The sequence below is a fragment of the Calidris pugnax genome, unplaced genomic scaffold (assembly GCF_001431845.1).
Source record: "Calidris pugnax isolate Ruff unplaced genomic scaffold, ASM143184v1 scaffold144, whole genome shotgun sequence".
Taxonomy (NCBI): domain Eukaryota; kingdom Metazoa; phylum Chordata; class Aves; order Charadriiformes; family Scolopacidae; genus Calidris; species Calidris pugnax.
This window is the reverse complement of record NW_015090911.1, coordinates 4,754,024-4,781,508: the sequence shown is the minus strand read 5'-3', so window position 1 is coordinate 4,781,508 and position 27,485 is coordinate 4,754,024. Positions and strand designations below refer to the sequence as shown.

The window sequence follows — 27,485 nt, the reverse complement described above, 5'->3', positions numbered from 1 at the left end:
GGCAGCAACATCTCCCACCAGACCAGGTTGCTCAAAGCCCCATCCAGCCTGGTCTTAAACACTTCCAGGCATGGGGCAACCACAGCTTCACTGGGCTACCTGGACCAGTGTCTTATGACCTTCATAGTGAAAAAATTCTTCCTAATATCTAAATTTCCCCTCTTTCAGATTTAAAGCCACAACCCTCATCTTATCACAACACTCCTTGACAAAGAGTCCCTACCCAGCTTTCTAATAGGCCCCCTTTAAGTACATGCCCTTGCTAGAGGCATCACCCCTCCCACAAAGCCCATTCTGTTGATGGTGGGCATGCTCTGCTCCATCAGTCTTACCAAGGCCAGCTGGCTCAGTAAAATAAAGACCAAATCCAACTTCAGCAGTAGCTTTAGGTTTTTAATTTTTTTTTTTTTTTTTTTTTTCACTTCCACCCTGCAGCGAGGAGTTCATACTGCACCCAAGCAGCAAACAAAAAAAAACCAAAAAAACCAACTTCAGCAGTTGCTTTTGGTTTTTTTTTTTTTTTTTTTTTTTTTTTTTCAGCTCCAGCCTTTTTTATGTCTCCTTCAATTTCTCCCTTTGTAGGCATCTGTACTGTTCTGTCATGGCCCACAAGCTGAAAAGCTTTCATCCCTCTGAAGCTAGAAAGCAGCAAGATGTTTATTTTCTTGCTCTTTTCTCAGACTTAATGAAAGCTTTTAAACACAAATGGCTGGAGATTCACACCTCACATCCAGAGTATATCTGAATTCACTAAAAGCTCTTAGGTTTCCTGTCACCCAGTGAACATAAACAAAGCCCACAAACAACCATACCTCCCCTTGGAAACGATGAAAAAACAGAAAGAGCTAAAACCAGCCTTGAAGACCTTTGGCTGACAGGTTGAATAACAAACACACGTGTGTGCACACACACACCTTGCTCGGGAGTCAGTCCCTGCACTGGAATGTGTAATACAAGCACAGCAGCTGCCTATACCACTAATCTAAGGAAAAGGTCAGAGAAAGGTATGTATCCAGCATTCACTTTGAAATACTCTATAAGGAGAATGTGGTGGGTTTTTTTTTTTTCCCTTTCTGTTGTCTTTCCCATACTTCTCCATGGCCCTTTTGCATTCATGCCACCAAGAAAAGCAAACAGGGTTGCCTCTGATATTAAAAATACAGTCCTTTGAACTGGGCTGGGTTTGGGGCTTTTTTGAACAATTAAGGAGGAGGGAAAGTATGATTTGTTTTGGACAGAGATTTGCTTAAATATTAAGCAGTGAAATGTAGTTGCAGTTCCTAGTCAGGAAGGACAGTGATGACCTCAAATGAGAAAGAAATGAACCTTTTGATGTTTTGAGGTCAAAAGCAACCTCATAATGGAATAAGGTAACAGGGAAAAAATTAGAAATCTTAATACTGCATTCAAGAAAAAATCTAGATTAGTGTTGTGCAGGGTAATCCTCTCTACTGCCTCACCCTTCAAGACAGCATTTATCAAAACCCAGGAGTATTCTCTAAAGGACACAGCCTTCTAGCAATAATGCTAGAATTCAGCTTTTCCCTTGCTTAATTTCTTTTCGAAAGTGGAAGGAAAATAGTAATCTTCATAATTCATGTATTGATAGCAAAATGCTTAACATCTCACCCCTGAGAAGAAAAGAGTAAATTCACAGGAATTACTGTGTGAATTTGCCTGCAAAGGATTCCTTCTCCACCCTTATTGTTATTATTATTTTGGTGGTAGATTATTTTTCTAATAGGATTAACATTACCCTCTTGGCTTCTGTGTAAATGGGTGAGTTCACCTTGCCATAAACTGTTTCAGCTGGAACTGAGAAAAGAGGTTTCTCAAATCCTTTAAGTTTAAAAAAAAAAAAAAGTCTCCTAACGGGTTATTCTTCCCATAAATAGAGACATTCATATTGGCATCCCTCATGAAGGGAACATTCTTGATAAAGGCCGTCCTAGATCCAGCCAGTTAAACTCCAAGGAAAAGTTCTTAGAAGAACTGAATGGGCTACAAAACTGTTACCTTGTTATAAAAAAAAAAACAAAAAACCAAAAATAACCAAACCAAACCAAAACAAAAATAAAAGACTCTTCAGGCTCAGCACTGCCAAAAACTACTCAGATGGGCTGGCTGGAGCCCCTATCACTCTCCCTTCATCATTTCTGCATGACAAACCTGTGCCCCTTCTTTTCACTCCTGTCCTATTGTTGGGGGTGATGCCTTTTGTGACCCAGCTCTACCAGGAAAAGGCTTCGTTTCAGTGCTGAGGGAAATATAGAAGAGTCCTTCAGGATGAAAGGTAAGATAGCAATTTATTCCATCAAGCTAAAGAGCAGCTCTTCCAGGAGAGGCAGGCCATTTGCATGCCATTTGGCTTCGCTGGGAGAGGTGCCTCCATTCTTCTCCCATCCCTGCCTCCTGGTCCATGAGTGAACGTGAGGCTGAAGAGAAGAGTCTACATTACACTCCAAATGCATTACTGCTCCCTGCGCATTGCTACAGGCCATCAGAATAAACCTGACAGCACTTTGAAGTCTGTAAACTGATTCCTAGGTAACTGCTTAGAGTTTCTCCCCTCCCTGTGCCCCAAACAGCTTTTCATTTGATGTTCTGGCACAGAGCTAATCTGAGAAAGGATCAGAAACTCGAAGCTATTGACAGTAGTGACAGGAGTGTCTCAGTGTGACAGCTGATTGAGCCCATCTCGCATTTCACTGACAAACTCAATTGCTCCAGTAAATTGAGTGAAAGTCAATACTGGCATCTCCTCCTTGGACCCTGGGTACGTGCCCCCTCCTCGAGCACTCCTGTGGGCCTCTCACCGATGCAACCTCTTGTAGGACCCAGCTGAGGGTCCCATCCCTGCGTGTGATGGAGAAATGGACCCACAGCTCATGCAGGCTTCAAAGGCAGCAACGCAGTCTCTGCTGACATATATCGGCAGTCTCTGTGGACATAAAGCTCAGTTACTCTTACTTCTCCCTTCACCTTTTTCCTTTTTTTTTCCCTTTTCTTTAATAGAAACATCTCCTGAAAAATCAAGTTTCATCGTAAATCCTCAGCCCAGGCTTCCACCGTAACAGCCAGCCGGTGTTGGAGGTGCAGGAGTGGTGTGTCTGCATGGCCAATTGACCCCAAACAATACCCGGGTAGCAGTGTATGTTGGGGATAAGAAAAGGAAATACAGGTCTGTTGGCTTTCTCTGGTGTAAATCAGCAATAAAAGCCAGCTGCGAGGAGCAAAATCTCATAAAGGTAGAAGAGGCGGGAGAAGAGGCTCGGGCCTGTTACAGATGGCAACCTTGTGTTGGTGGTGAGTAACCAGGCAATTAAGTCAGCGACTTAACAGGTTTTTTTCCACACTTTAATTGTGAAGCAGGGGTGTCTGTGGCTCAGGGCAAGCAAACCACAAAGCAGACTAAGCACCAGGCACTGGAACCTGAATTTGTGCAGAAAACGGTGCGGGGAGACGGGCTACATGGTGAGGAACATATGCAGGCTACTGTTTGCAAATGGAAATCAAATAGGTTGCCATTACCAATAATGAAGTGTGAGGCTGGCGTGGTTTCTGCCTCTCGGATTTCAGCACGGTTTATTTTTATAGAGGCAGCTTCCTCGTGCAAAGTGTTGGCAAACAGGCTGCTGGCAGGGAGGAAGGGAGGGGGGAGCAGGGACGACAGGGCTTCTTGGGGAGACCACAGGAGCATTTACCACCTGCTGGGATGGAACAGCAAGCAGCGGAGGTGGAGCTCCAGGAGAGAAAAGTGAAATTTCATAGAGACAAATGGTCAAGCTATTAATCTCATTGATGAGAGGAGTAAGGGAAGATGCAGGAGCAGAGGGAGGAGAAAGTAAAATGGTGCTGAGCAGGTATCAGGTGCTGAGAGCGCAAGGGTTAAAGACGACAAGCTGAAAGATAGAGCAGTGCAAATGAAATAGCAGTCTCTCTGCTGCATGAAGCCATATGAACGAGTAACTGCAACCACCTCTACCTAAATATATTCCCCTATTCCCTAATTCTTAGAGCACATCAACCTTTGCCTCCGCTCACCCTACCCAGCAAACAGCTGAGGATATAAAAGCTACATTCTCCTTCCTGCCTTGAAAGAAATGAACTTAAACATTACAACACCTCCACCCCAGCGTCACGCTCTGATGCCAGGATCAACGCATAGACAAGCTGCCTGCCCTGCTCCCACTGCTGCTCCCTGGCAGCTCAACACCTCGGAGCTGAAGCATGCTGCAGGCTTCCCTCCCTCCCAGCTCTGGGTGGACACGTGTGCTCCCAACCAGATGACCTCATCTGGACCGGATTGAGCCTTCCAAGTCAAAATAAATACAGCGCATTGGAACTGGCAGTGATTTTCAAAGGTTTAAGTTGAGTCCCTCTCAATTTTCACTCAGCACTTTATGCATTTTGTCTGCTGCAAAATGGGAGCATTTTATATTCCCAGCTCCGATACATATTTTATGAACCTTCAGAAAAGCTGCCTCCTATGCAGCTAATATTCTGGTTCCACAGTTAACTGGTTAAAACACGTATTAATAGATTGGGCATGGAAAAAAAAAGAAGAACAAGGGAAAAAAAAAAGGTAGGTGAGAAACACCGGGGGAAGAAAAATAGCAGCAATGTTTGGAATGGCTCTGCAGCCAAGACATCAAACCTGGTCTTTTTAATGGGACCACCCAAGTGAGCAAGACCTTAAGCTCTTATTCACGTGTGCTATGTTCACTGCAGTGTAATTCAAAGTCCAGAGGGGAGTTAGAAAAAGTAATAGTGGGTTTTAATAAGGGTTTAGCAGATGAGAGAAAGTAGGGGGCTCCCACCAAAGTTCGTTCCCAAACTTGCCAGCAGCATATCACATGGTCTCAAGTCCAGTTCAATAAACACGAGAGCAGGGAGATGGTCCTGCTGGAACAAGCTGCCACTGCCTGGATTTGCCAGAAGTCAACTGTTGTTTATCAGCTTCGCCTGAATATACTATTGTGGGATTTTTCTGGAGGTGAAAAAAACCCAAACCAACAAACCCCAACTTCTCTTCTGCAGGCAGCTTAACAGACAGCATTTGAGTTTGTGGTAATTTCTCCAAAAAGCAGTCTATATGGGAAGAGTTCCTCATTTCAAAGTCATTAGTTAATTCACAAATCCTTTTTGTGTTATGAATAGTTCATATGGCTCGGTTGAGTCAGGTCTGAAGTTCATTTCTAGGTCATAATCAGAAATATTGCCACTGAGGAAACAGTATTTATGGTGATGTAGTGCCAGGGTAAGACAAACGATGAAGTTATAAAGCAAAGAGAAGTTTAGAAAGCCACTTAAAATAGAACTCAGTGGAGATATAACAGATCACCCAACAATGACAAAGCTGGGTCCTTAGACTACTGTCCCTATTGCTTTCTCTAGCCTAGCTGAAACAACCACATCAGTAAAAAGCCTGTTGTTAGACTTAGACATCTTCAAGGACAGAGGTATGGTCACGTGCTGGATTGGCTGTATCAGTATCCTTTCTCTCTGGGATTACACTGTTTGTATCCTAGCCTCTAGGAAAGAAGATGATTGATGTACAACAGCAGAGGAGAGAGGAGGGGGACAAACGGGAAGGGGAGAAGACAGCAAAATCTGGTGCCCGACATGAAATGTTTAAGACCTAAACTTCTGTGGGGATATGATCCTACCCTGCAGCATTGTTATTTTTTTGCAACAAAATTCAAAAGAAGGAATTTTCCTGGTGTCACTGCAGGCCACAGAGGATAAATCCAAATGACAGGGCTTAAGTCATGAATATGGGGAATTAGAGATGAGAAGTAAAGCAGCTTATATAATGACTCTCCCATTTGCTCTTTGGAATACAAGCTTCAGTATTGATTTTGAAATGCCTTGTTTTCATCCTAGCAGCTTCTCGAAAATGAAGCTTGAGAGTTTCTTCGCCTTGCAACCTCTTCAGCATGATTTGATAATGATAAAAAGAGAATATAAAAGCTTTTGCAGGCTGTTATTCACCAGGAATCATTCCCTTGTTTTCTAAGTACAACCACTGACCTCTAGGGAGGACGTTGAGAGAACGATTTCAATTGACTTCCTTCTGAAGACAGCTGTGGTTGAACTCAGTGCCTCCGTTCCCAACACAGTCAGTGGAGGGAGGTACAGATACCTCAACAACACATCAATTAGTCAGTTTTCTAAAGTCAAACAGTAACAGGGCTCTGCAAAAAGCCTACAACAACACCAGTGAACACAAAGTTCATGGAAAGTGGCTAGCATCTCCTTGTCATCCTGTTTACATGGGTACTCAGGCAGCCTCAGGACACTTACCCAAGTCTTGACCTGTAATGTCTATAGACAACACAAGTATTCATAGCCAAACGGAAACTTTTGCACCACCTCATCATCACATGTTTTCCCATGCCTACAATGTGACAAGGTAAAAGACCAAGCAGTCCAGAGCATATTGAGAAGGCCACGGAGTTGGGAAAGTTAATTTTATCATCTTTTCTGACCCCATCTTCAGGGTAAGGTAATCACATTTCCCACTCAGCTGCAAAATGTTTTGAGCTCAACTACCAAAATAGTTATGATGGGCATCTGTGGTGGGGAAAAACACAAGGCCTCATCCCTCATAGCTTTTTTCTGATTTGCTCAGTCTCAGTGTTATGCAGGTAGAGTTTAAGCTGTTCCAACAATGGAGTGTAACAACTAACTGGGCAAGTAACTCACATCCTAGAAGAGGTAAGACTAAAAAGGAAAACTAAGGTGAAATAACTTGGCTAAGTTTGTAGAATAGATCAGCATTGAAAAATGAGAGCTGATTTCCCAGCTGCCTACAACAATACTTAGCTGTTAGACTGATCCTGCTGCCCTCCAAAAAAGGAGCTTCACTACCCAAGGAAGGACAGTGAGGCTTCCTGTGGTTTTTCATTTTCCTCTCCATATTTTTTCTCAACAAAAGAAAAGCTATTAATATTCAATCATTCCTGCATGTAGGAAGCAGTTGCTAAAATGCTCTAAACAGCCTCCAGTTGTAGACTACATTGATGACACTTAAAATGTGCCCATGAGCCATAGTAGAATGATCCCATTACAGCAGTGCCTTAGTAATGTTGTGTTAGTTAAGGTTATGTTGTCTGGTTTTGAGGGTGTATAAACCAGTTGTGAATATATTCTCCAGGCTGGAACCAGTTGTACAGGGGATTTACTCCTCCAGCAAATCATATGGCTATTTCTTTAATTTTTTTCCTATTTTAGATCAGATTTTTGTCTTGTTCTTTTTAAGATACAACATCAAAAGGAATGAAACATCCCTCTGTCAGGATGCTAGTAGGAACCCTGCTATATTTCAAGGTGGTGTTAACCTACCTCATGCAAGGTCTATACCACCTAGAGTCCAAGTACTCCCCAGTCCTTAACATGAAGGATATCTGTGCCACTTCCACTGCTTTATGAAGAGAGCTGAGGTCTTGCGGGAGTTAAATCACTCGTCTGGTTGTGTAGAAACCTGTAGCAGACTGAGGGATTGAAGCAGCATTTCTGAAGGGTGAGCTGACTCCATGATCACTGAACTACTTCTCCTTCTACCTGCTATAAAGACTTTCAAACTATAGGTTGATTTATTTCTCCCCTGCACAAGGGCTTTTTTTTTCTCCTTCTACAAAGACCAATTTGGTTATAGTTTTATTAGACAGAGCTTTCTGAGTGGTTTCCAGGAAGTAATGTTTTAAAAACTGATTTTGACCTATATAAGGAAAATTTAAACTCAAGGTACACGTGTGTCTTAGGCTGCTACTCTCTCTTACCAAACCAGACTTGTATGCATGAACAAGAAACCCACAGAGTGGGATATAAGAAATTTTAAAAGGATATAAGGAACAAAAGACTGTTTAGGTGGAGCAACGCAAAAACAGTCCTATCAGCATGGCCAACCCAACAGCAGAACAGACTCCCATGAGAAAATCAGGAAGACTCATTGCCTGAGCTGCTGGAAAATTCAACTGAATACATTTTCCATGAATAACCGATGTCATGACTGAGTATTTGCTGAAATGTGGAACAACCATATTGGGTACAATTCCAGACAGATGACCTGCTGAGATTCAGGACCTGAATTTCATCTTGCCTTGACACTGACTCTGGTACAATGTGAGTAAAAGGAGGGTGCAAACTGCCACCATTCTGCTTGGGTAGCATTTTGCACCCATGCCGAGATAAGCGTGAAGAGCTCCACACAGTTGCAAGCACAACACCCCAACCAATGAGCAGGTCCTTCTCTCCATCTGTCATCCTCCACAAAGCCTTTGCACTTTCTTTGCACCTCACAGCTCTCAGAAGCTCTGAGCAGGCCGTTCAGTTTGCAGGAACCTCAGAGGAGATGGGATCTGCATTCATGTGGCAGCTGCCATCTAAAAGGTGGCTGATTGATACTGACCCTGCCATGGTGTCTTCTCATGCTGGCATCTGCTAAGGAGAAATGGGAACAAAACAGAGTGGGAAAGACAGCAAATGCAGCCAGAATGCCAGAGAGTGGTGGGGAAAGATGGAGTTTACTATATCATAATCAAATGGCCAAGTTCAAATCTTCACCTATGCCTTTTCCTCATTCACCTGCATGTTGTCCCTGCCCTGGCTGAGTCTCCTCACAGCAGGTAAGCTGCTAACACAGAAGGCATGGGATTGCTTGGAGCAGCTGAGCAGTGCAGCTTCTCTCTTCTGACTTTTTCCCTTTCCACCCATATAGAAAATCAGTGAAAACAAAATAGTTATTAATGCTCCCTGGGATTGCAGAGCCTGAAACTACATGAGACAGCATTTTCTTTGGCTGCTTTATTTCTCTTTTAGCATGCTGCTGCATGTTTGCCTTTGAGGAGTATAAATGACCCTTTCAAATTCAGGATTTGAGGCTGACAATGACAACTGATAACACTAATTTTTTTCATGTGTGAAGCACTTTTCATTCAGAGGGCTCTCAAATTGCTTTTCAAAACTGTACGGCTTCCCTTCCCTTCATCCACCACCAAAACGAACCTACCTCCGAGGTGGAACAAAGGACCCATGAATGCAAGGTGGCAGTACACAGCAATTTAGGGCAGGAAGGGAAGAATAATGTGTTCCACTGAAGGTGGAGGGTCAAGTCAAGTTGGCAGAATACATTTCCTGAATGAGAGCCTCGACAAAACATCATCACCAGGACTCGCATGCTCCAACTCAGAAGGGAAAGTGCCATGGGATCATCACTCACTAGAAAAGGTCAGAGCCCTAAGTTCTACATCTCTAACAGGGGCAGGGCACCATGCTAAAGCATACATTCAGAACTGCCTCAAGAGAAAAAAAAAAAAAAGGCAATTTGCTCTGTGCCATTTCTGAAGCCTTTCCTGCTAAAAGGCCACTATGAGTTTTTTTGGTCCCTGCTTTCCTGTAGGAGGGAAAAACTCTATTGAACTCAGTCTACTCTGTGCTACATTTTACAGGAAGCCCAACCCATTTTGAAATTACTATGAACTGTGAGAGGAGATCACAAGGTGGGAAACTCTTGAAGTGACAACAAGACTATTCATAAAATGAGTGAGAAAAGGAAATAGGTGATTATGAAAGGTCATTAGAAATGTCAACTTACCAATGGCATTGTATGAAGGGAGGTGTAGCCCACTGCAACACGAACCTATTACCGCTGAACTTGCAAAGGACACCCATAACCTCAACCTCTTTTGTTTGAAGGCTTGCATATAGGAAGTTTCTTTCATATCATCCCTGCAAAGCTTACATAAATCCAAGAATGGGGACTTACCCATCCAACTTCCATTTCACAACTGCTTCAATTCTGCACAACAGATGAATGAAACTAAAAAACATTCCCAGCCACCAGGAACATAGATGCGTAGCACTAGATTCAGCAATTAACAAAGCACAACTGCTGTGTGAAGGTCCAAAAAGAAGGCAACTAGTGAGCACCTCATTGAGCACCTCTTGTCTCCAATCATATGTCATTGAGGGGAAGAGATTTCCAGCGTTTAAAAAGTTTGCTGATATTAAATTTTCCACAACATTTTGGTTCACCAAGTGGAACTGTTTTCCCCCTGCTCCACCAGGAGCAAGAAAATTGTAGTTGGAAAGACAATGGTGGCCCACCTTGCTGAGACCAACACTCATATTATGGGGGGGGGGGGAACCAGTCTCATCTGGCAGCAGGAACAAGATGCAGAATTACTATATGAGTGAGTATTTTGGAAAGTAAAAGATTAATTGGTGTGATAAATGTAATGACAGAGCTACAAAGTTTGCTTTTATTAGGTGCCAGTGCCAAAAAGGATGTGTTTAATCAGTGGTGCTGCATGTAAGAGTTCCCTGAGATCTAAAGGACTGTATGATCTAAGACAGTTTCTTGTAGTCCCATTTTCGTTGTATGATCACCTAACCTACTTTATTCAATGAACAAAATATTTTTAAGGGTGTTTTACTGCCCAGAAACCTCAGACACTTAAAAGCCCCCCTGCTTGTATTTTACTTCTTGTTTTAGCTTTTTAGAGTGTGTGCAGAATCCAATGAGTTTTCAAGTAGACATTCAAACTCTGCCATGAACTAGGAAGGAGGAGATGGTGGACAATATACCTTCACTCCCGCAATTCTGTCCAATTCCACCTGTGTATTTCCAATGCTTTTATTTATTTTTATTACTCTTCTTTTAGCAGAGAGGAATATTAACCATGAGGGTGTGCTCCAGACTTGCTCAGATGGAGTGCGGGAGCCTTTTCACTCCCTCATTTTGTGCTTCAGTGCATTTCTTGCTGACACGTGCTGAAGAATGCAAGGGAAAGCCAGCAAAGCTAAGGCAGAGTCTCCAAAACCTGGTCTCAGCCTTCTGCTACACCCTCAACAGATATTGCAGCACTGGCTGCCAAAGAAACTTAGCTCTGACACAGTTCAGGCCATGCCAGTTAGCTATTTAAAGAGGTGGGTTTATTTATATACTTTTTACCCTCCTTCTCTCCCCTCTAAATTCTCTCCCTTCTGTTTTTTAAGATGGGAAATTACCAGTAGCCCTGAGCATGTAAAATTTGACAGCGGTTTACCAGATAATTTGTATTGGGCCCTTTGTCTTTGCTGGTACTTTTATTCTTCAATAAATTCCTTCAACCATTAAACACTGTTACTCCCACAACAACTTTGGCAGAGATCAAAAGAGTGTAGCAGGTTTGCTCCAAGTTTCTACTGCTGCCCTCCAGGTATCAAAGAGATAGATGGAGACAAAAGACGTTTTTCTTTCCTTTGCTCTCAGGTTTTGTCCTGGATTCCCATACAGTCAATGAAAACATTTTAAAATGTAATTAAGGTGGATTTTGGGAGGTGGGGAGATTGGTTGCAATCCAGTACTTAAGTCATTGTGTTTTTTCTGAAATAATTATGACATCCATTGATAGCACTGCCTCACCTTCTTAAAAAGGACCTGTACTGCTAGGAAAAAAAGAATAATTATGGATTAGACTACTGTCTACTGTCAGATGATCTCTGGTGACACAAGTGATATGGACACGTATTTTGGTAGATACATATATATACAGGCTTGCAATTCCTGATTTCCAGTGACTTTGAAAGAGAGGATAGACACCTTACATTTTTGCATGTGAGGTGAACAGGGCTGTATGTCTGGCCTCAACAGTGCAGTGTTTGTTTAAGGAACCCAGAAATCCTCAAAAAGGTAGTTGTTTTGATGTCTACTTGGGACAACTGAAGTCCCAGAAAGCTAAGCCCATCTGTAGTCTCTTCAGCTGTTGACACTTGCTACAATCTCTAGATTAGACCTTAAAATCTTATCTTTGCAAAGAGTGCACATGCATTGGTTATACGGGGATCTACCTAAATTTAAAAAAGAAAATCAAGCAGACAAATAAAAAAGCTTCTGAGAGATGATGTCATCCCTAACACTGAATTCAACCTTTGGAAACAGATGAACTCTCAAGAGGTTTCAGGAAAAAGGAGGACACTCAGATGAGGCCGAAGAAGACCACGGGGGAAGCTGCCTATTTCAATTCTGGAACGTGGGCCATGTGCGTCTATTTTTAATTTTGAACCAAGTTCCTCTGTCTCTTGCCAGAGGTCCTGAGCCCTTTGTCGGTGCAACGAGAGCAGTGGCTGAGCCATTCCCTAATAGCTACTGCTTCTTAATAAAGAGCAGCACTTAGGCAAGGGATGAGGTTACTGTTGGAGGGGTCATGATTAATAATGATTAATCTGATCCTTGCCAACATGAACTGGATCCACCATTCACTAAATAATTACTCTGCAGCATGGATACCATTTCCAGAGAAGGCATACCTTTGTCATATTAAGACCAAAAACAAACACACAGAAGGACAGGAGGATCTAACTTCTCAGTAACACTTGAGCATCCACAAGCCACCAGAAAAGTTAAGTAAAGAGAAAAAAAGAAAAAAATTAAAGAGCAGTTAAATATTGATGAGCTGCCTACCTTTTAGGAGAAGCAATGGAAAACAAATAAAACTAAACCCTGAAAAGGCAGATCTGCATGTGCTGGGAATATGGAGCACTTTGCTCCTACTTTTTCTCAACCTTATCCATACCTCTAATATGCACATTATTTGTCCACCCACAATTTTTTGCCCTGTTTTCAAATGACATTTTTCTTTCCTCAGAAAGTATACAATTGAAATCACTCCCCGGGAACCATCTTTCCTGCTTTATGTTAACATATTACTTAGCACAAGGAAGTCCCAGTCCAGGGTTGCTTTTCTTATGCAACAGCACACCTCAAGCAATAACTAACAGTACAATAATTTATGGGGAGGCATAAATTACTGGGAAACTAATAACCAGTCTGAAGAGCATATATGAGCCTTACAATTACAGTAAGATGTTTGTGGTGCAGAGAGTTGGTTCTGGGCCTTGGAGCATGGATGAATTTCATTCCCACAAAGCACACAAACAAGTAGGAATGGTGCCAATGGCAGGCAAGGACACGGAGGTTTTCCTGCCAAGAGGTGACCTTGTTTTGGGACTTTTGTCAGTAATCCTGTTTCACTGACCCAAAGCTCCATCATGACCATCCATGGAAGATGGGACTCTAGTTCTTCAGTGCTCTCAGCTGTATTCCCTTCAAGGTTTTCAAAGCTTTTGTGGGATTCATATTTCATTGTTTGGCCTTCCGCCTGATTTTGTAGGGTTTGATTTGGGTTGGACAATGTAGACCTCCAGTCCCTCTCGGGTGCTGGTGCAAATCCAACATGAAGGCTGGGTTCCTTGTGACTGTTGTGAAATCCCAGACCCATGTGAGTCTGTTTGGACTTCTGCCCTCAACTGTGATGGGACCGGGATTTACACACTGATGACTTGCACCGTGGAAAGTACCACGCAGATAGGTGTCTTTGAATGCCATACTCAGACAAGCAGATCTCAGGTCAGGGAGGTTAAGGTGTCTTCTCTTCTGGAGGCATATTGGAGAAATGCCAATAAATTAAATCCCCAGCAATGGGGTCATGATTTGGTTCAACTGGGGATTTTCACTGGTGAGGCACTGTGCCTAGGAGTCTTCGCATCTTTCCAAATTGATTTGAAAGAATTAAAAAAAAAAAACAACAAACCAACAATTTTGCAAAGCACCACCTTTCTGAAAAAATTAAACCAAAAAGTAGCTGTTTAGTCCCAAACATTTAAATAGCTAATGATAAAAAACCCACATATTTATTTGTGTGTATATTTATGCAAATGAAAACTAAGTTGCATTTCACTCAACTTTACAGAGGCATCACAGGAAAAACACAAAGCAAGACTGAAAAAAAAAGAAAGAAGAAATCCCCAACAACAATAATGAAGGTAAATCTTTAAAATCTGAGACAGGGTGTGGGAGGAGGGGGTAACTCTGCAAACAAAAATAAATGCAATGCAGTGTTTTTCCCCTTCACAAAGTGAAACAAGCTGTTCCTAAAATAATGCTTCCTTGGTTTTCTGGCAATTAGTGTCCTGAAGGATTAGTTTACAATTGTCGGCAAGTGTTTGCCTTTCCCAGCCGATGTCACCATAGAAGTCTGTGTTTATCTACAAGGCCCAGGGGATAATTTATAAGCTGAGCTGAGATCCTGCATTCACAGACAAATGTTCCACACTACCACCCACCCTCCTGTACTAGTTTCCTCCCCATCTACCTCCTGTCCCTGAAATACTAACAGGACTCTGCCAGGGGCACGACGAATGAGCTTTACAGCCTCTGGATCAAGCACTTGCCCAATAGTCTATGCTAATCCAGCAAAAAAAGGATTATTGAGACAGTCAACATATCACTAGACATCAAAAATTTCAAAAAGTTACTGAACGCAAAGACTAATTTATCACTGTTGTAGAAAACATTAAAGAGAATGGATTTTTTTCCCCTCCAATAAACAATTACTTATATCTGTAATTCAAGTATTGCCATCAATGAGTTTTAGGTCCAACACTCAGGGTTTGTTAGAGATGGTGTTTTGTAAAGCCTCTCTGCAATTAAGATGTTCCTGTTTCATTTTTATTCTCTACTAGAAGCAGTCTGACCCTGCTCCAGTCCCATTGTAAATCAAGAGTGATTCAACCAGACTATATCAAAATACAAAAGACTATCATTGATAAAAGTGTTTCATTTCTAAATTAATTTTCTCCTGATGTGTTAGAACCTCAACATGAGAAAATTAAGCTTGTATTTGAGAGAACGGGAAGCTATTCTTCAAAGGAAAGTAATATGAATCCTTGTCTTGATGGTGAACTGATAGTATAGATCATGACAATGAATTTGTAATTTTGAAAATACTAATTAAAGAGAAAAAAAACCCAACGTCAATAAAAGGCTCAATCCCACAAAGTATTTATAAGTGTGGCCAGTGTTTCTTATAACAGAGCCCACCATAGGATACATAGATCTGTTTTCAGATCTTCTCAGACATTAACAAAACAAGGCTCAGATGTTGTTATTTGGCTCAATGTTGTTATTAATTAGAGCTGACGAACACACATGTTAAAAATGAAAACTACTTTTCCTCCTGAGGAGTCATATTTTTTTGATCAGTAAATTATAGGGAGTTCCTGGATCTTTGCGGACACTGAATCTGTTTCAGGTCTATGCCTGGTAACGGGTTGTTCACAAGGTATGTTAGAGAGCAAAGTTATTTGATATTTGAGATCAATTGCTTCACTCTACCACATTTAACATTTGATGACCCAATATTTATAAACTGGTTTTATTAAAATCAAAATTTATCTCATCTTTGGAATGAATGATCTCTGGATTCAAACTTCTCTTTAGCTACAAAGCCAGATGGTAATAATAACTGACAATTTCGACAGGGACAAATTCGGCTAATCTGAATAAGTGCAAAATAGTAGGAGGTAGGAAGAGACCACCAGCTGGCTGTCGTTCAGAGCACAGTCCACCCTGCTTGCAATTACTGAACCCAACAAGTGGTCTCACTGACGTCAATTTGACCAATTTTAGAATAAGGGACCATTCATTCCAAGTAATGAATATTGAAACCTGACCATCGGTTTGTGAACACGTTTTTACTTGTCTGTCATGAGGAACCTCAAAAAAAAATGTTCTTGTGGTGGTGTCACTTCAGAACAAGAGCATGCAATGAACAGCATGTTTCCCTGTAAATATTGCCCAGCCAGCCAGCTGCAGTATAAGACCAGAGGTTGCATGCATTTTGCCAGCAAGGAAGTGCAATATTCTTTAAGAAAGGCATTGCCTGGAGTGGATTTTTATAAAGAAGCAGAATTCATGAATAAACCAGATGGGAATAAGGCAGGCTAGGGCATTGACAGCTTCTAGTGCAATGAATCCCTGATCTTGCTTGAGGGTTTTTCTACCAAAAGCAAATACAAAAACATTAACATTGTATCATTGTCAGCCACACCAAGGACTCAAAGACTCTATTTGTGCCCAGGAACCCTCATATGCTACAGCATAGTTCAAATCAATCAGATGTTAACACATTATTTCCACTAGTTGAAGTACATATTGACTGACCTGATCTGAGTCTTTCACTTGAGCACTTTTCCCTTTTCTGCAACCACAACTCATGAGTAGTTTTGCATCTCCAATGACTTTTCCCTACAAGAAATAAGGCAAGAAAAAGCATCAGCACAATCCAAACCACTGAAGATCAATAGGCTTGTATTTATGACCAGAAACAATAACAGAAAGGGCATTAGGGAACCCCGTGGACTCATTCTGCATTGCTGGGAGATACCCTTCCACAGAGAGGTAGCTCTCAAGCTGACAAGGAGAATTCCCCAAAGACCAATATCACAGCATCAGGGATGTCACATAGTGGCAGAAGGAAAGCAAGGTGTGTAGAAAAACAGTGGGAATAAGAGCAAGCCAAGCTGCAAAGGAACAGGTTATTTTGACACAGTGTTTTCATACAATGCACAAACAGGAATTAATCTATCATGCTCAGAGAGTACAATTTCTGAACTGGAGTGACTTCAGGTAAAGCTCATACACCAACATTTCTGTTCACCTTTACCACGTTAATGCTTACTTGCTTCTGGTGCAGCTAGATTTGATGAAATAAAGTCTACAGGTGTGACTTGCCCTCTTTAGGGCAACCAGTCCATATAACCACTGACAAGTCCTTGCCAGTAATTCAACAGCCCACCAACACTGCTGGTGCAGACCCTGCAACGTCGATAACACGCTGAGGCCAACGGAGATTTACAAAGAAACAGGGTCCCCTCACCCTCCTTTTGCCTAGAACCTGGGAAATAAGCTGAGCTCAAGCACCTTCTTTTCTTTGACAGCCCAACAGACTGACTGGGTATATGCTGAATGGCAAGGTCCCTCATCCTAACAGAGTTCTTTTCTGGGAACTATTTGAGTCACTTTGGTTCTTCACCGAAGCATTTTTGGAGTTTATCAGACCTGGGTGTCTTGATAAATCACTATTGCAGAAAGAGGATGGGATTCCAGGGTTGGTCTAACTGCACAGTTACACAACCAAATGTCCCCACAAGCTCATTGCAACTACTTGCTTTCCTGCAGACACACATGCACAAAGAACATTTTTTCAGATTTTGCTGTCTGAAGCTGAAAAATAAACATTCTCAGCATCTGCTGAGAAACAGAGGGAGAATCTGCTTGCATGCAGCCGTGGAGAGTCATGAGATTTCAGCTGGATGAATTTATATGGAAAAGGAGACCTCAACATTAAAGCAGTTAATGAGTTTAGCCAAGTGGAAGTGCTCTGCCCTAAATGATGAGGAAGGGAAAGGGCACGATTAAAAGGAATTGCAGCTATTGCTCAGTGTCAGGGCACAGCAGAGAGATGACCCTTGGTGGCAGGAATTACAAACAGGCAGATAAACTTCTGGTCACCTCGGGTGAGCCTGCAACCTGCCAGGTGTGGTAAGGTCTCTTACTTGGTGACCCCAGCATCTCACAAGTACCAGCAAGGTCAGATAATGTGCAAAAATTATCTTTTCTCCTCTTTCCAAAAGAAACACTGGGAGAAAAAAAAAAGTCACTGAAAAGGCTGTACCTGCACTTGATAACTAAGCAAAACGTGCAGTGTTTGGGCTGCTGATTGCAACCCATAAAACTTCAAGTATTTCAGGGGACTACTTCCTTCTGGCATCCTCTGTCCATGACTCTCATCTATCAAAGGTATTTTGCTCTTGCCCTGTTACTACAGTTCTTCAGCAATTAGTCTGTAATCTCTTAAATTCAAAAACATTCCCCAGAAAGAAAATTTAAAGCAAATGTATTAAATTATTATGCTAGAGATAGGAAACTGAGGCACAGGGAGAGACTTGTCTGTCTAACCAAAAAAGATTTTCTAGACATTCCACAGTTTATGAGACAAGACAGATATACAAAAGGAACTAAGGGAGACCCATACTTCCTAACAAGCAGCTGGTGGACAGGCATGATTCCTTAGGGTACCTATAGCTGCAACATATACATGTGTTTAAGAAACTGGATCCATACATGAGTTGCTAAAAACCTCCCATTTTTAGACCCTTCTCTGTCTTCTAGGATACACCGTCTTGCACCTTGAGCTCCTGGAAAACCACAACCATGTTCTCCTGTCCAGCTGGAAGTATCAGCTTTTTTTAACAGAGAGAAATTAGAAGATGTTGCCCACAATCACCTGGACGATGAAGAGCAAAGGGGAAATATGAATCCAAAACCTGATAGTTTTTCTTTTTCCCTGACAGCATGAGAATACAGAGGCTCTTCCATTTCCAAAAATCCCATCTCCTTTTCCAACCACAGATTCACATCTCCTAATGTGCATCGCCTAAATTAGCTACTACCTCCACCTTTTTTTAGGAAAGCCTATTATGAGCAGATGCTCAATTTGGGGATAGGTGTCTAACATTAGGCAGCTAAGTTGAGACAAAAAAAAAAAAAAAAAGCATATGGACAACATTTGCAGCCAGTCGCAACTCCGTTTAAGAGCAGATGGAGGCCTTGTCATTCAGGGGTTTCCTCGTGTACACCAGGCAGTTCAGTGGGGATAGGGAAAGGGGCTTCTGTTTGGATGCTTCTGTCTGGAACCAGATTAGAAGAAAGCACGCTTTTCCACAGCACACGCCTTGTGTTACATTAAACATGCATATGTAGCTTCAGCTTTTATTCAGTGATCTGAAACAGAGCCCTCCAGGGTGCTAAGGGTCAGTGAGTTTTTGTTTGTTTATCTGTATGTTATTTTACAGTTTCTAATGCCCAAGGAGTTTGTTAAGAAATTAAAACACCTCGCTGAGGCTGTCCTGTTGTGGTTGTTGCTTCCTAATATATCCCTCTCTCCTTCGACCAGCAGTGCTTGATGCTTGCAGGGGAGGGAGAGAAGAACACAACAAAGAGAGGAGCCTTGTCTCACAGCGTACTGCAGACATTCAGACTTAATTTATGGAGCATCATTTCTGTGTTTCATGGCCTTTAAATAACAAGACTGGGGAGGACCACAGTGATCTTGAAATCCACAGATGTATTGCTACTAAATGATCCTGTGCTGCCTGCTCTTGAGGCAATGCTCTGGTCTAGAAGCAGGTAGGCACAAGGATTTCCCATGGAGGAGCTCACTTTGCCTTCTGCTGGCTCACACCTATCATCAGATGTCCCCCTTCCCAAGGCAAATGTCCAGAAGGCTTCTCAGCAAGCAATGAAGAGCAAAGTACACCAGTTCATTATCTGACTTCGTATAAGAAGTCCCACTGGCCTCACCCTCTTCCCTGCACTGTGGCCTCCAGCAGTTGGCCAGAGTTTGCAGAAAAAGAAGAAAAATAATAAGTAATAATAACAGGCTTAATTATCTTGGCTGCATGGGTGACAGGAGTCGATCAGTCACCAGTTGCAACAGCCTGTGGTCGAGAAACACCAAACTACGTCACCCAGAAGTCAAATGAGGGCTGGTCACAACTCACTTCATGCCAGCAGCTCTGGGGAGAGGCATGGGGGCACACAGAGCAGGCCCTGGTAGGCTGTGGTGACATCTGATGCTTCCACATCGCTTAGAGGGGTCCTGTAAGGAGCTGCCAGCCCTGTTTAAAGGAGTCAGACGGAATGCACATGGCACCACCAGGCCTCTGTGGAGCTGCCAGGCTCCGTGCTCTGGAAGAGCTGGCTGTGATTAACTGGAGGATCCCATCTTCCTCCCTCTCTCCCAAGTCTGTGGCTGGAAAGATCACCTTGAGGGTTGGGCTTGACTTTGCAGTGCTGTGCCATATGCCTTGTAGCCACCAGCAGGTCCAGCTGGGCTCTGACCTGTTTGGTTCTCATCAGCCTTCCTTGGTTTTGAGCAGCAGCCATTGTAAATACTGGCAGTAGCCTCGCCCCCAAGGAGCTGGCGCAACCCATCTCCACTTGGCCCCTGGAAAGTCTCACTGGCCAAACCTGGCTCTGGCTTTTGGCTGTTCATGCTCACTCCATCTCTCCTGCCTTGCAATACCCTCAAAATGTGCCCCGCCAACAGATGAAAATGTGAGGTGGAGAAAAGATTGGCCTTGGCCCGTGGCAACCTGGGGAAGACCACAGCTTCCAGCGTGGCCTTTCCAAAGCTTTTATCAGCATTTCAGCTGCTGGAGCAGTCTGGCTCTTCACAGAGAAGTACTTTTCCAGAAGAGCTTTGTGAAGCTGAGCTGAGTGACACTTCGCAGCCTCTTCTCTCTTCTTCCACTCCTGTCTTACACCACCAAAATAGCTCTCCAGCATGATACCCACGTAAACGCAGCCATCATGCCTGCTTGAGAATGTCGAGTGTGTAGGGAGGCAACGCTGTCCTTCTCTGACTCCTTCTCCATCCACCCAAACATCCCAACATTTCCAGGACTGGAGAGCCCATTTGCAGCCCCCTCCCATGACAGCCTGCAGCAGGCAGCCTGTGCAAGTCAGCCTGCTCTCCTGCCACTGAGCTTAATAGTTACATTTAAATTAAAATCATTACTGTTTTTTACTATGTTGAGCTACTTAGTAACAAGCCAAGAGGAACACGGTGCTTTTATTATTTATTTTTTTTCCCTAGGGCCATAGTTCATTTTTTAACCGAGAAGAAAACATGTGTACTGCACTGCAACAGTGAACCCTAAAAAAAAAGAAATCCCCACGGGTGCATAAGTGACATTGAGAAGAACAACATATTCAGTGTTTATGTTTGTTACACTGTTCTGTTAGGGTGATCCACGCATCTTGAAGAAGTGGTGCCCAAGTGCCTACAGTGGTAGAGTGGGAGAGGAGAAGGGGGGAAATGAAGGAAAACGAGAACTGAATCCAAGGTGGAGGCAAGCGGCAGTACAACAGACAGCTGGTGTTTGGGTGGTGGTAAATCACCCTGAAATGAGCCTCTTCCCTCAGCTCAATGAGGCCTAAACAACAAAGGAAGGCACAGCTTGCAGCCGGACAGCCTGCTAGCCAACCACAGACACACATGACAGCTTCATTCAGGAGCCCGGAGTCAATACAAAAGCTTCGAAATCAATCCGACATCCTGCGACCTCAAACAATGCGCCAAATCTTCTCAGAATTGGAGCCCCAAATGAGGGGGAGCAGCATTCAAGGGAGATCAAACCACAGGGCTGGCATTGAAAGGGACTAAAAAGGAGAAGAATGTTCCCAGTTTATTAATGGCAAGGTCTGGCCGGCTGCATCCCAGCCGCCATAGGTTACGTTCATTAAAGGGCAGCGCTTTGCACGTATTATGCAGAGCGCCCGGAGAGTATGTGTGCGTGCGTGTGTGCGTGAGAGTGCCCCTCACTTGCAAGAGATCAGGATGTGCCTTTCTGCTTAGCACTGTTGTCTCCACCAGAAATTCCTCCTGTGTGAACCGCAAACGGGTTTTTTTCCCACTTGAGGGGCTCTATGGGCACAGACGCGCGCACGCCCTTGCACATACGCACACTCTCTCTCATCCCTGAGCCTGAAAAGCATAAAAGAACTCAGACAGACTCTTTCCAAGGGAAAAAAAGAAAAAAAAAAAAAAAAAAAAAAAAAGCCCAGCATTTCACATCCCCTTCCCTCCTGGCCATACTTTCAGCTCACACACACAAAATCTATGACAAAAGGCTGAAGCATTATGCGATTGCTGCTGTTGCTGACAGAGTTGATTGCTCCATAAACCCTTGCCTGCTCCATAAAGGACCAAATCCCATAACACAACAAAGAAGAGAAAGAGAAAAAGAAAAAGAGGTGCTTGGGTCCCAGGAGTTGCCCCCTTTGGACAAGATTGCCCCCTCTGGGGTAGTTTCACCTGCAGCATATGTCTTGTAACGCCACACACAAATGGCACCCTTCCCCCTACAGCAACAAAAAGGCCAAGCAAATCCTTTTTATCAGCTTCCCTTTGAAGGCAGGTGGAGAAGTAGAATATAGACACACACACACACACACACAAAGATAAACACCATTTTCAAAAGTCCTATTTGAATTTTCCTTCCCAAATTATCTTCTTTTCAATTGTCACATGTTTGAAAGAGTCAGACCTTGCAAGTTTTTTCCTCCTCAGCTGCACAGCCCAAGACAGATTGCTTGCTAGAGAAGGTCAAAGTTGAAAAATGCTTTGTTTTTTGTGCTGAAATGGGAATATATGAAGAGAAAGGGCTGATTTTTTCAAAACTGTCTACAGATTTTGGTGCACATTTCCCATGCTTTTTCACTGAAGACATGTTAAAGTCCAATCACCTTTGCTTTTAAGATGTCACACTGATCTTATGTTCAGAACAGATATGGCTGTGGAAGTTAGTAACTTCTCTCAAATTTGGAGCAACTTAGGTGCACAGAAACTGAAAACAATAACACCGGAATTCCAACATATTCTATTCTCAAAAAAATTGGGAAATTAACATTAAGGCTCAAAAAAACCCTTTGTGTTTTACTGGCCCTTTACTTCACTCGTCTACACTACTATTGCCACAACTCTGGAGTCTTTAAACACCATGAGAATGACCCCCATCTCCTCCTCTGACAAGACAGCTCTATTTTTACCTTGTGATAATGCTATACAGATGCCAGAGGGCAGCTGGGCAAAGACAAATGCAGCAGATTCAACAAGGGTTTTTTCCAGCACAAGGAAACTTGGAAGATCAACTCTATGGGCAAGACACGATTAGGAGATATTTGAACCCCAGGCAAGAAGACTGGAGAAGTCCCAAGTCCCCTCTTGGTTTATCAACTGTAAGACCAAAAGCCTCTCAAATAGCATTTGTAGAAAGAGGAAAACTGCAGCCAGTCTGGGCGAGTGCCCAAAGATGTAGTAGATGAGTGGTAGGAAATGATGGAGGGCTACAACAGCTCCTAGTGCTGCAGATGAAACAGTCTGCAGGGGTAAGATGAAGAAAGACTCAAGGTTAAGCTTGTTGGGAGGATTATAAGGTTGAAATATTTCATTTTAAAATACATTTTTCTTTATACAGGAATAATGCTTTTTTTTTTTTTTTTTTTTTTTTTCAGATATCTAGTGTGTCCAAATGTATGATTTTCAAATTCAGGAAAACCAAGTTTTATTTGGATGGGCTGCTTTTTTTCTTTTTTTCTTTTTTTTTTTCCACTTGCTTGCCTCCTTTAAACTCCACTATTTGAATAATTTAACAATCTATCTTAAATATTTCACCAATAAATCACAGGCTTGTGTTTCTATTTCATGTTAAAACTAATCAGTGGCAGAATGCCTGAGCTGGAAGTTAAAATTCTGCTCCACCAAGCCAGTGATGCATAATCATTTCTCCACAGATTCTCTGGTGAATAAAAACTTCTCTTCAGAATTAATGCCATATAAGAAGTTCTTTGTGCAGACATAGAATACAACACAGTCCAGGATCATCTGGGCATTTCCAGAGCTAATTGTCTTTAGAGTTTTCCCACCCTGCCAAGCACAAGCATGGAGCTAACAAATGAATCTCCATCCATGGGCACATCAAGACAGAGTCCCACTCCCCTGGTCAGGATGTTGGTAATATTCAGAGACCTCCAAATAGTCCGCACAGGTGGTGATTGCATTGAGATTCCATGCTGATTCCCATCAAAAAGGAGCAAACAGAAAAAAATTTGGATGTTGTTGGACAAAATGAGAGATTTTTAAAAATGCCTCTAGGGTGAAGGAGATGAGAGCCTGTACCAAGGAACCCCAAATTTCATTAAGAATCAATAGGAACAAAACTTTCCAAGTTCCTGAATTACGTAGGTATTTTTAACTACGTTTCAATTAAGTTCTGATGCAAAATCAAAACATTTTTAAAAACTAAGAAAAATACACCTGCCTCTCCTCACTGTCTCCCAAAGCCCCGGTCCATCAAAATGAAGCCAGGAAGCCTCACATATATATAACTTAGTGCAATTAACTCTATTTTTGTACCTAAATCTTTGAGACACATTCAAGGCAAAACTCACTTTAATCTCAGTCAGCAAAATCCAAAATGCATGAACAACGTGAATAGATAGCAGGAAGTTGGTAGCTAACTTAATGAATCCAAAAAGCAAAACAGAAGGGAGAAAAATTAATACCAAAAGGGAAGGGAATGGGGAAAGGGAATAGATCTAAACTACATTTTTTACTAAGCTGCTTTTCATTTTGTTTTGTGTCAACTTTTTACTTAGTTTTGTAACAAAACTTAAGAAGTCATGCCTTTTACTTCAGAGAAGTCTACAGTGGATAATCTTATGTTGATACCAAGAGTAAAATACGAACAAAACATACACAATCATATGTACAGATAAAAATCATCTTGGACAACATGATTGCTCTTTTGCAGGTGGACAAATGTCTCCACATCCCAGCTTCTAAGACTGGATGAAGCTTGCCCGGGGGAGGATGAGTGAGAGGGAAATTGGAGACACATCCTCTTCCTCCTCCTCCTCCTTGTTTGAGGACATAACATCTCCATCTTTCCTCCCTGTGTGCAGCCAACAAGACTTCCTCCACAAACTGACACAGAAACAGCTAATTTACTGTTTTGTGTCAGGAATGCGGCCAGAGCTTCAGCTCCCTGCACCTCAGACTCTCTCAGCTCAGCTGCTTCATCACAAAAAAGAGTCTCCCTTTCCTTCTGCCCCTCCCCTCTGACACACACTTCTCCTCCTCTGCTGCTTTTGTAACTTATCTCCCTGCAAGCTACTTCCCAACAGGAGTTGAAATTAAACAGGCTGCCCATATGCCATGGCTCACTTGTTGTCTGTTCCCCTCACGGCCATCTGGCCTATTTGCTCAGCCAAAGGGAAAAAAAAAAATAGGGGGGGGGGAGGGGGGGGGTAAGGAGAAAGGGGGTTGGGGCAGAAGAAGAAGAAGAAAGATAAAGCCAGACACAATGAGGACAAGGAGGGAGGTGATGATGCTGTCTCTCGCATCTGCTCCTTGGCCAGGCTCCCAGATAGATCAGTAAGCAGAACCAGTGACAATTAACCCAAACACAGTCCTGTTTATTTAACCTGTTCAGAGAGATCAGCTCATGTGCTGCTCCCCTGGCAAGAAGTCACCACACTCCAGCAAGGAGGTTCCCACTAAGAAACATCCAGCCAGACAAGGCAAAGGGAGATCCTCATCTCCTGGAGAAAAGCCCACAAATTCTTCAGAGCATAACAACTGTGCTACTGGGCTGAGGTTTTCCTTAACTTTCCAAATCACCCTATTTTTTTTATGCAGCAGCACAGGCAGAAGAGTAAGGAAAGAGGTGACAGGGTGTGGAGAGAGTTGCAAGTCTGCCCTGGGGGGGGGGGGAGGGTGGGGGTAAGGAGAAAGTGGGTTGGGGCAGAAGAAGAAGAAGAAAGATAAAGCCAGACACAATGAGGACAAGGAGGGAGGTGATGATGCTGTCTCTCGCATCTGCTCCTTGGCCAGGCTCCCAGATAGATCAGTAAGCAGAACCAGTGACAATTAACCCAAACACAGTCCTGTTTATTTAACCTGTTCAGAGAGATCAGCTCATGTGCTGCTCCCCTGGCAAGAAGTCACCACACTCCAGCAAGGAGGTTCCCACTAAGAAACATCCAGCCAGACAAGGCAAAGGGAGATCCTCATCTCCTGGAGAAAAGCCCACAAATTCTTCAGAGCATAACAACTGTGCTACTGGGCTGAGGTTTTCCTTAACTTTCCAAATCACCCTATTTTTTTTATGCAGCAGCACAGGCAGAAGAGTAAGGAAAGAGGTGACAGGGTGTGGAGAGAGTTGCAAGTCTGCCCTGGTTTTGATGCCCAGTGATTTCTAAAGCTCCCAATCCTGCAAAACCAGAGGAAACAAAAAGAAAACAAAAAAATGAAGTGAAAAAGCAAAATGATTCCAAAACCTCATTAGTCTACACTGCTCCTCTGAGCATGAAGAAGTTTCCAGCTCTGCAAGATGCTGAGCACAGAGATTTTTTTTTAAAAAAAAGAGAAAAAAAAATAGGGTAGCTCAAGAAATGGCATGGCTCACCACCACTAAACATTTGTGCCAGAGTGGGGAGAAAGTCTGGGAGCAGAGCTGTAGGGATTACAGAAGTTATGTTTTTTTTTCAAGCTGAAATGAAAACTTCAAGATTAAAAATAAAGATTACCTTGAAAAAGAGTTTTTTATAAAGGACAGCTACTAAGATATAGCAGAATGAAAAGGGGGTAAGAAATCTGCTTTTTCAACACCTTTTACTGCTCTTTCTTTCTATATTGTTTTTAATTTGCAATGAGACATTGCATACATGTGCAAAAGCTGGTGTGCGTGGTGATAATGAATTTAATTGCATTCCAGTCCTCTTCCCTAGTTTTGCACGTATTTACCTCTGAGAATTAGGAACAGAATCCAGCCTGTGTTGGTCTGCAGAGAGCAAGCTGCGGGTAGCACAGAAGCACAAACGCGTGCCTCACGCTGAGATAGGTATCAAAAGCCATACGGTTGGTTCGTCTCAAGGCAGACACCGCTGAGCCATGAGATGACGATAATTACCATTAGAGCTCCATGAGATCATGGTGGGGAAGCCCCTGTGGGGAAAGGCTGCTGGGGAAGAAGAGCAGACCTCCTCTTTCCGAGACAGCAGGGGTCCATGCAGGCACAGAGGAGCCCCAGGTGCTTCCCAGAAGGAAAGGTGTCACTACACAGACCATTAGGGATTAGCATAGTGCCTACACCTGAGTCCTCAAAAAATGCAGAGGAGAAGAGATGATCCTGACTGAAGACAGTACCTTCTGGTTCATGCTTATGTTTTCCCATTGCAGCCTGACTCAACAGCAGAGCAAAATTGAGCAGGTTGAATATTTTCATGCACGACCATTTTTCAGCTTGCAACTGTTAACCAAAAAGAGCTTTTTATGTCTACAATTGCATCTGCACATCTATACAGGTAACATGCACGGTGTGGTAACAGCTGCCCCAAAGCAGAGGTTGCATGGATTTTTCCAGCAGTTGGGCTTACTAATAGAGAAGATACTTCGGAAAGGAAGAAATGCTTTGTGAATGCAAAATACTTTGTGACAGTGGAAACAGAAACCAGAAGTTCACTTAAAACTGAAACAACAGCAGCATTGCTGACTTTAATTAAAGCTGCAGTCACTACAAGAGCAGGGCCTCCTACTTTGCAAACCGTTAAAAACAGCTAAACAACTAAAGCCAGAGAGAAGTCCTCTGCAAGGAGATGAATTCCACCACAGGTATCAGCTGACATCACCAACCCATCAATGCTCCACTCTTGTGGTTTATGATCTCACCATGAAGCACCTCCGTGGAGTCATTCCCTCCTAATCTTACTGCAGCCCATCCGTTATACTCTACCTAATTGCTTCCACAGCACTGTTGCAACAGTGGTATTTCCTACAGTTGAACATTTGTATTCCCAAGAGTTGGCACCTGCTGGGTCAAGTTCCTCAGTCTTCACTTTTGATGTTACTACAACAGGAAGGTGTTCCAGTGAGCAGAAGAGCACAGGGAGCCAGCAATCAATATGATTCCTTCATTCAGATTTTCTTTTAAACAAAAGGGGACTTGCCAAAGGTCATATTACATTATTCTATGGAAATAGGATGGAGGGAAATAAGAACAGTGTCAAGCAAAATCTGTCCAGTATACCGTTA

At 42.8% G+C, this 27,485-nt stretch overlaps 1 protein-coding gene across 3 annotated transcripts in view; it reads right to left on the bottom strand.

The window, feature by feature from the left end:
• Window positions 1-27,485, bottom strand: part of SETBP1 (SET binding protein 1) — a 259,245-nt gene that overhangs the window by 195,817 nt on the left and 35,943 nt on the right. For all 3 annotated transcript variants that reach the window (XM_014949414.1, XM_014949417.1, XM_014949415.1), the window contains one exon: window positions 15,989-16,072. In XM_014949414.1, coding sequence (XP_014804900.1) covers window positions 15,989-16,072 — 84 coding nt within the window. The remainder of the gene's footprint in view (window positions 1-15,988; window positions 16,073-27,485) is intronic.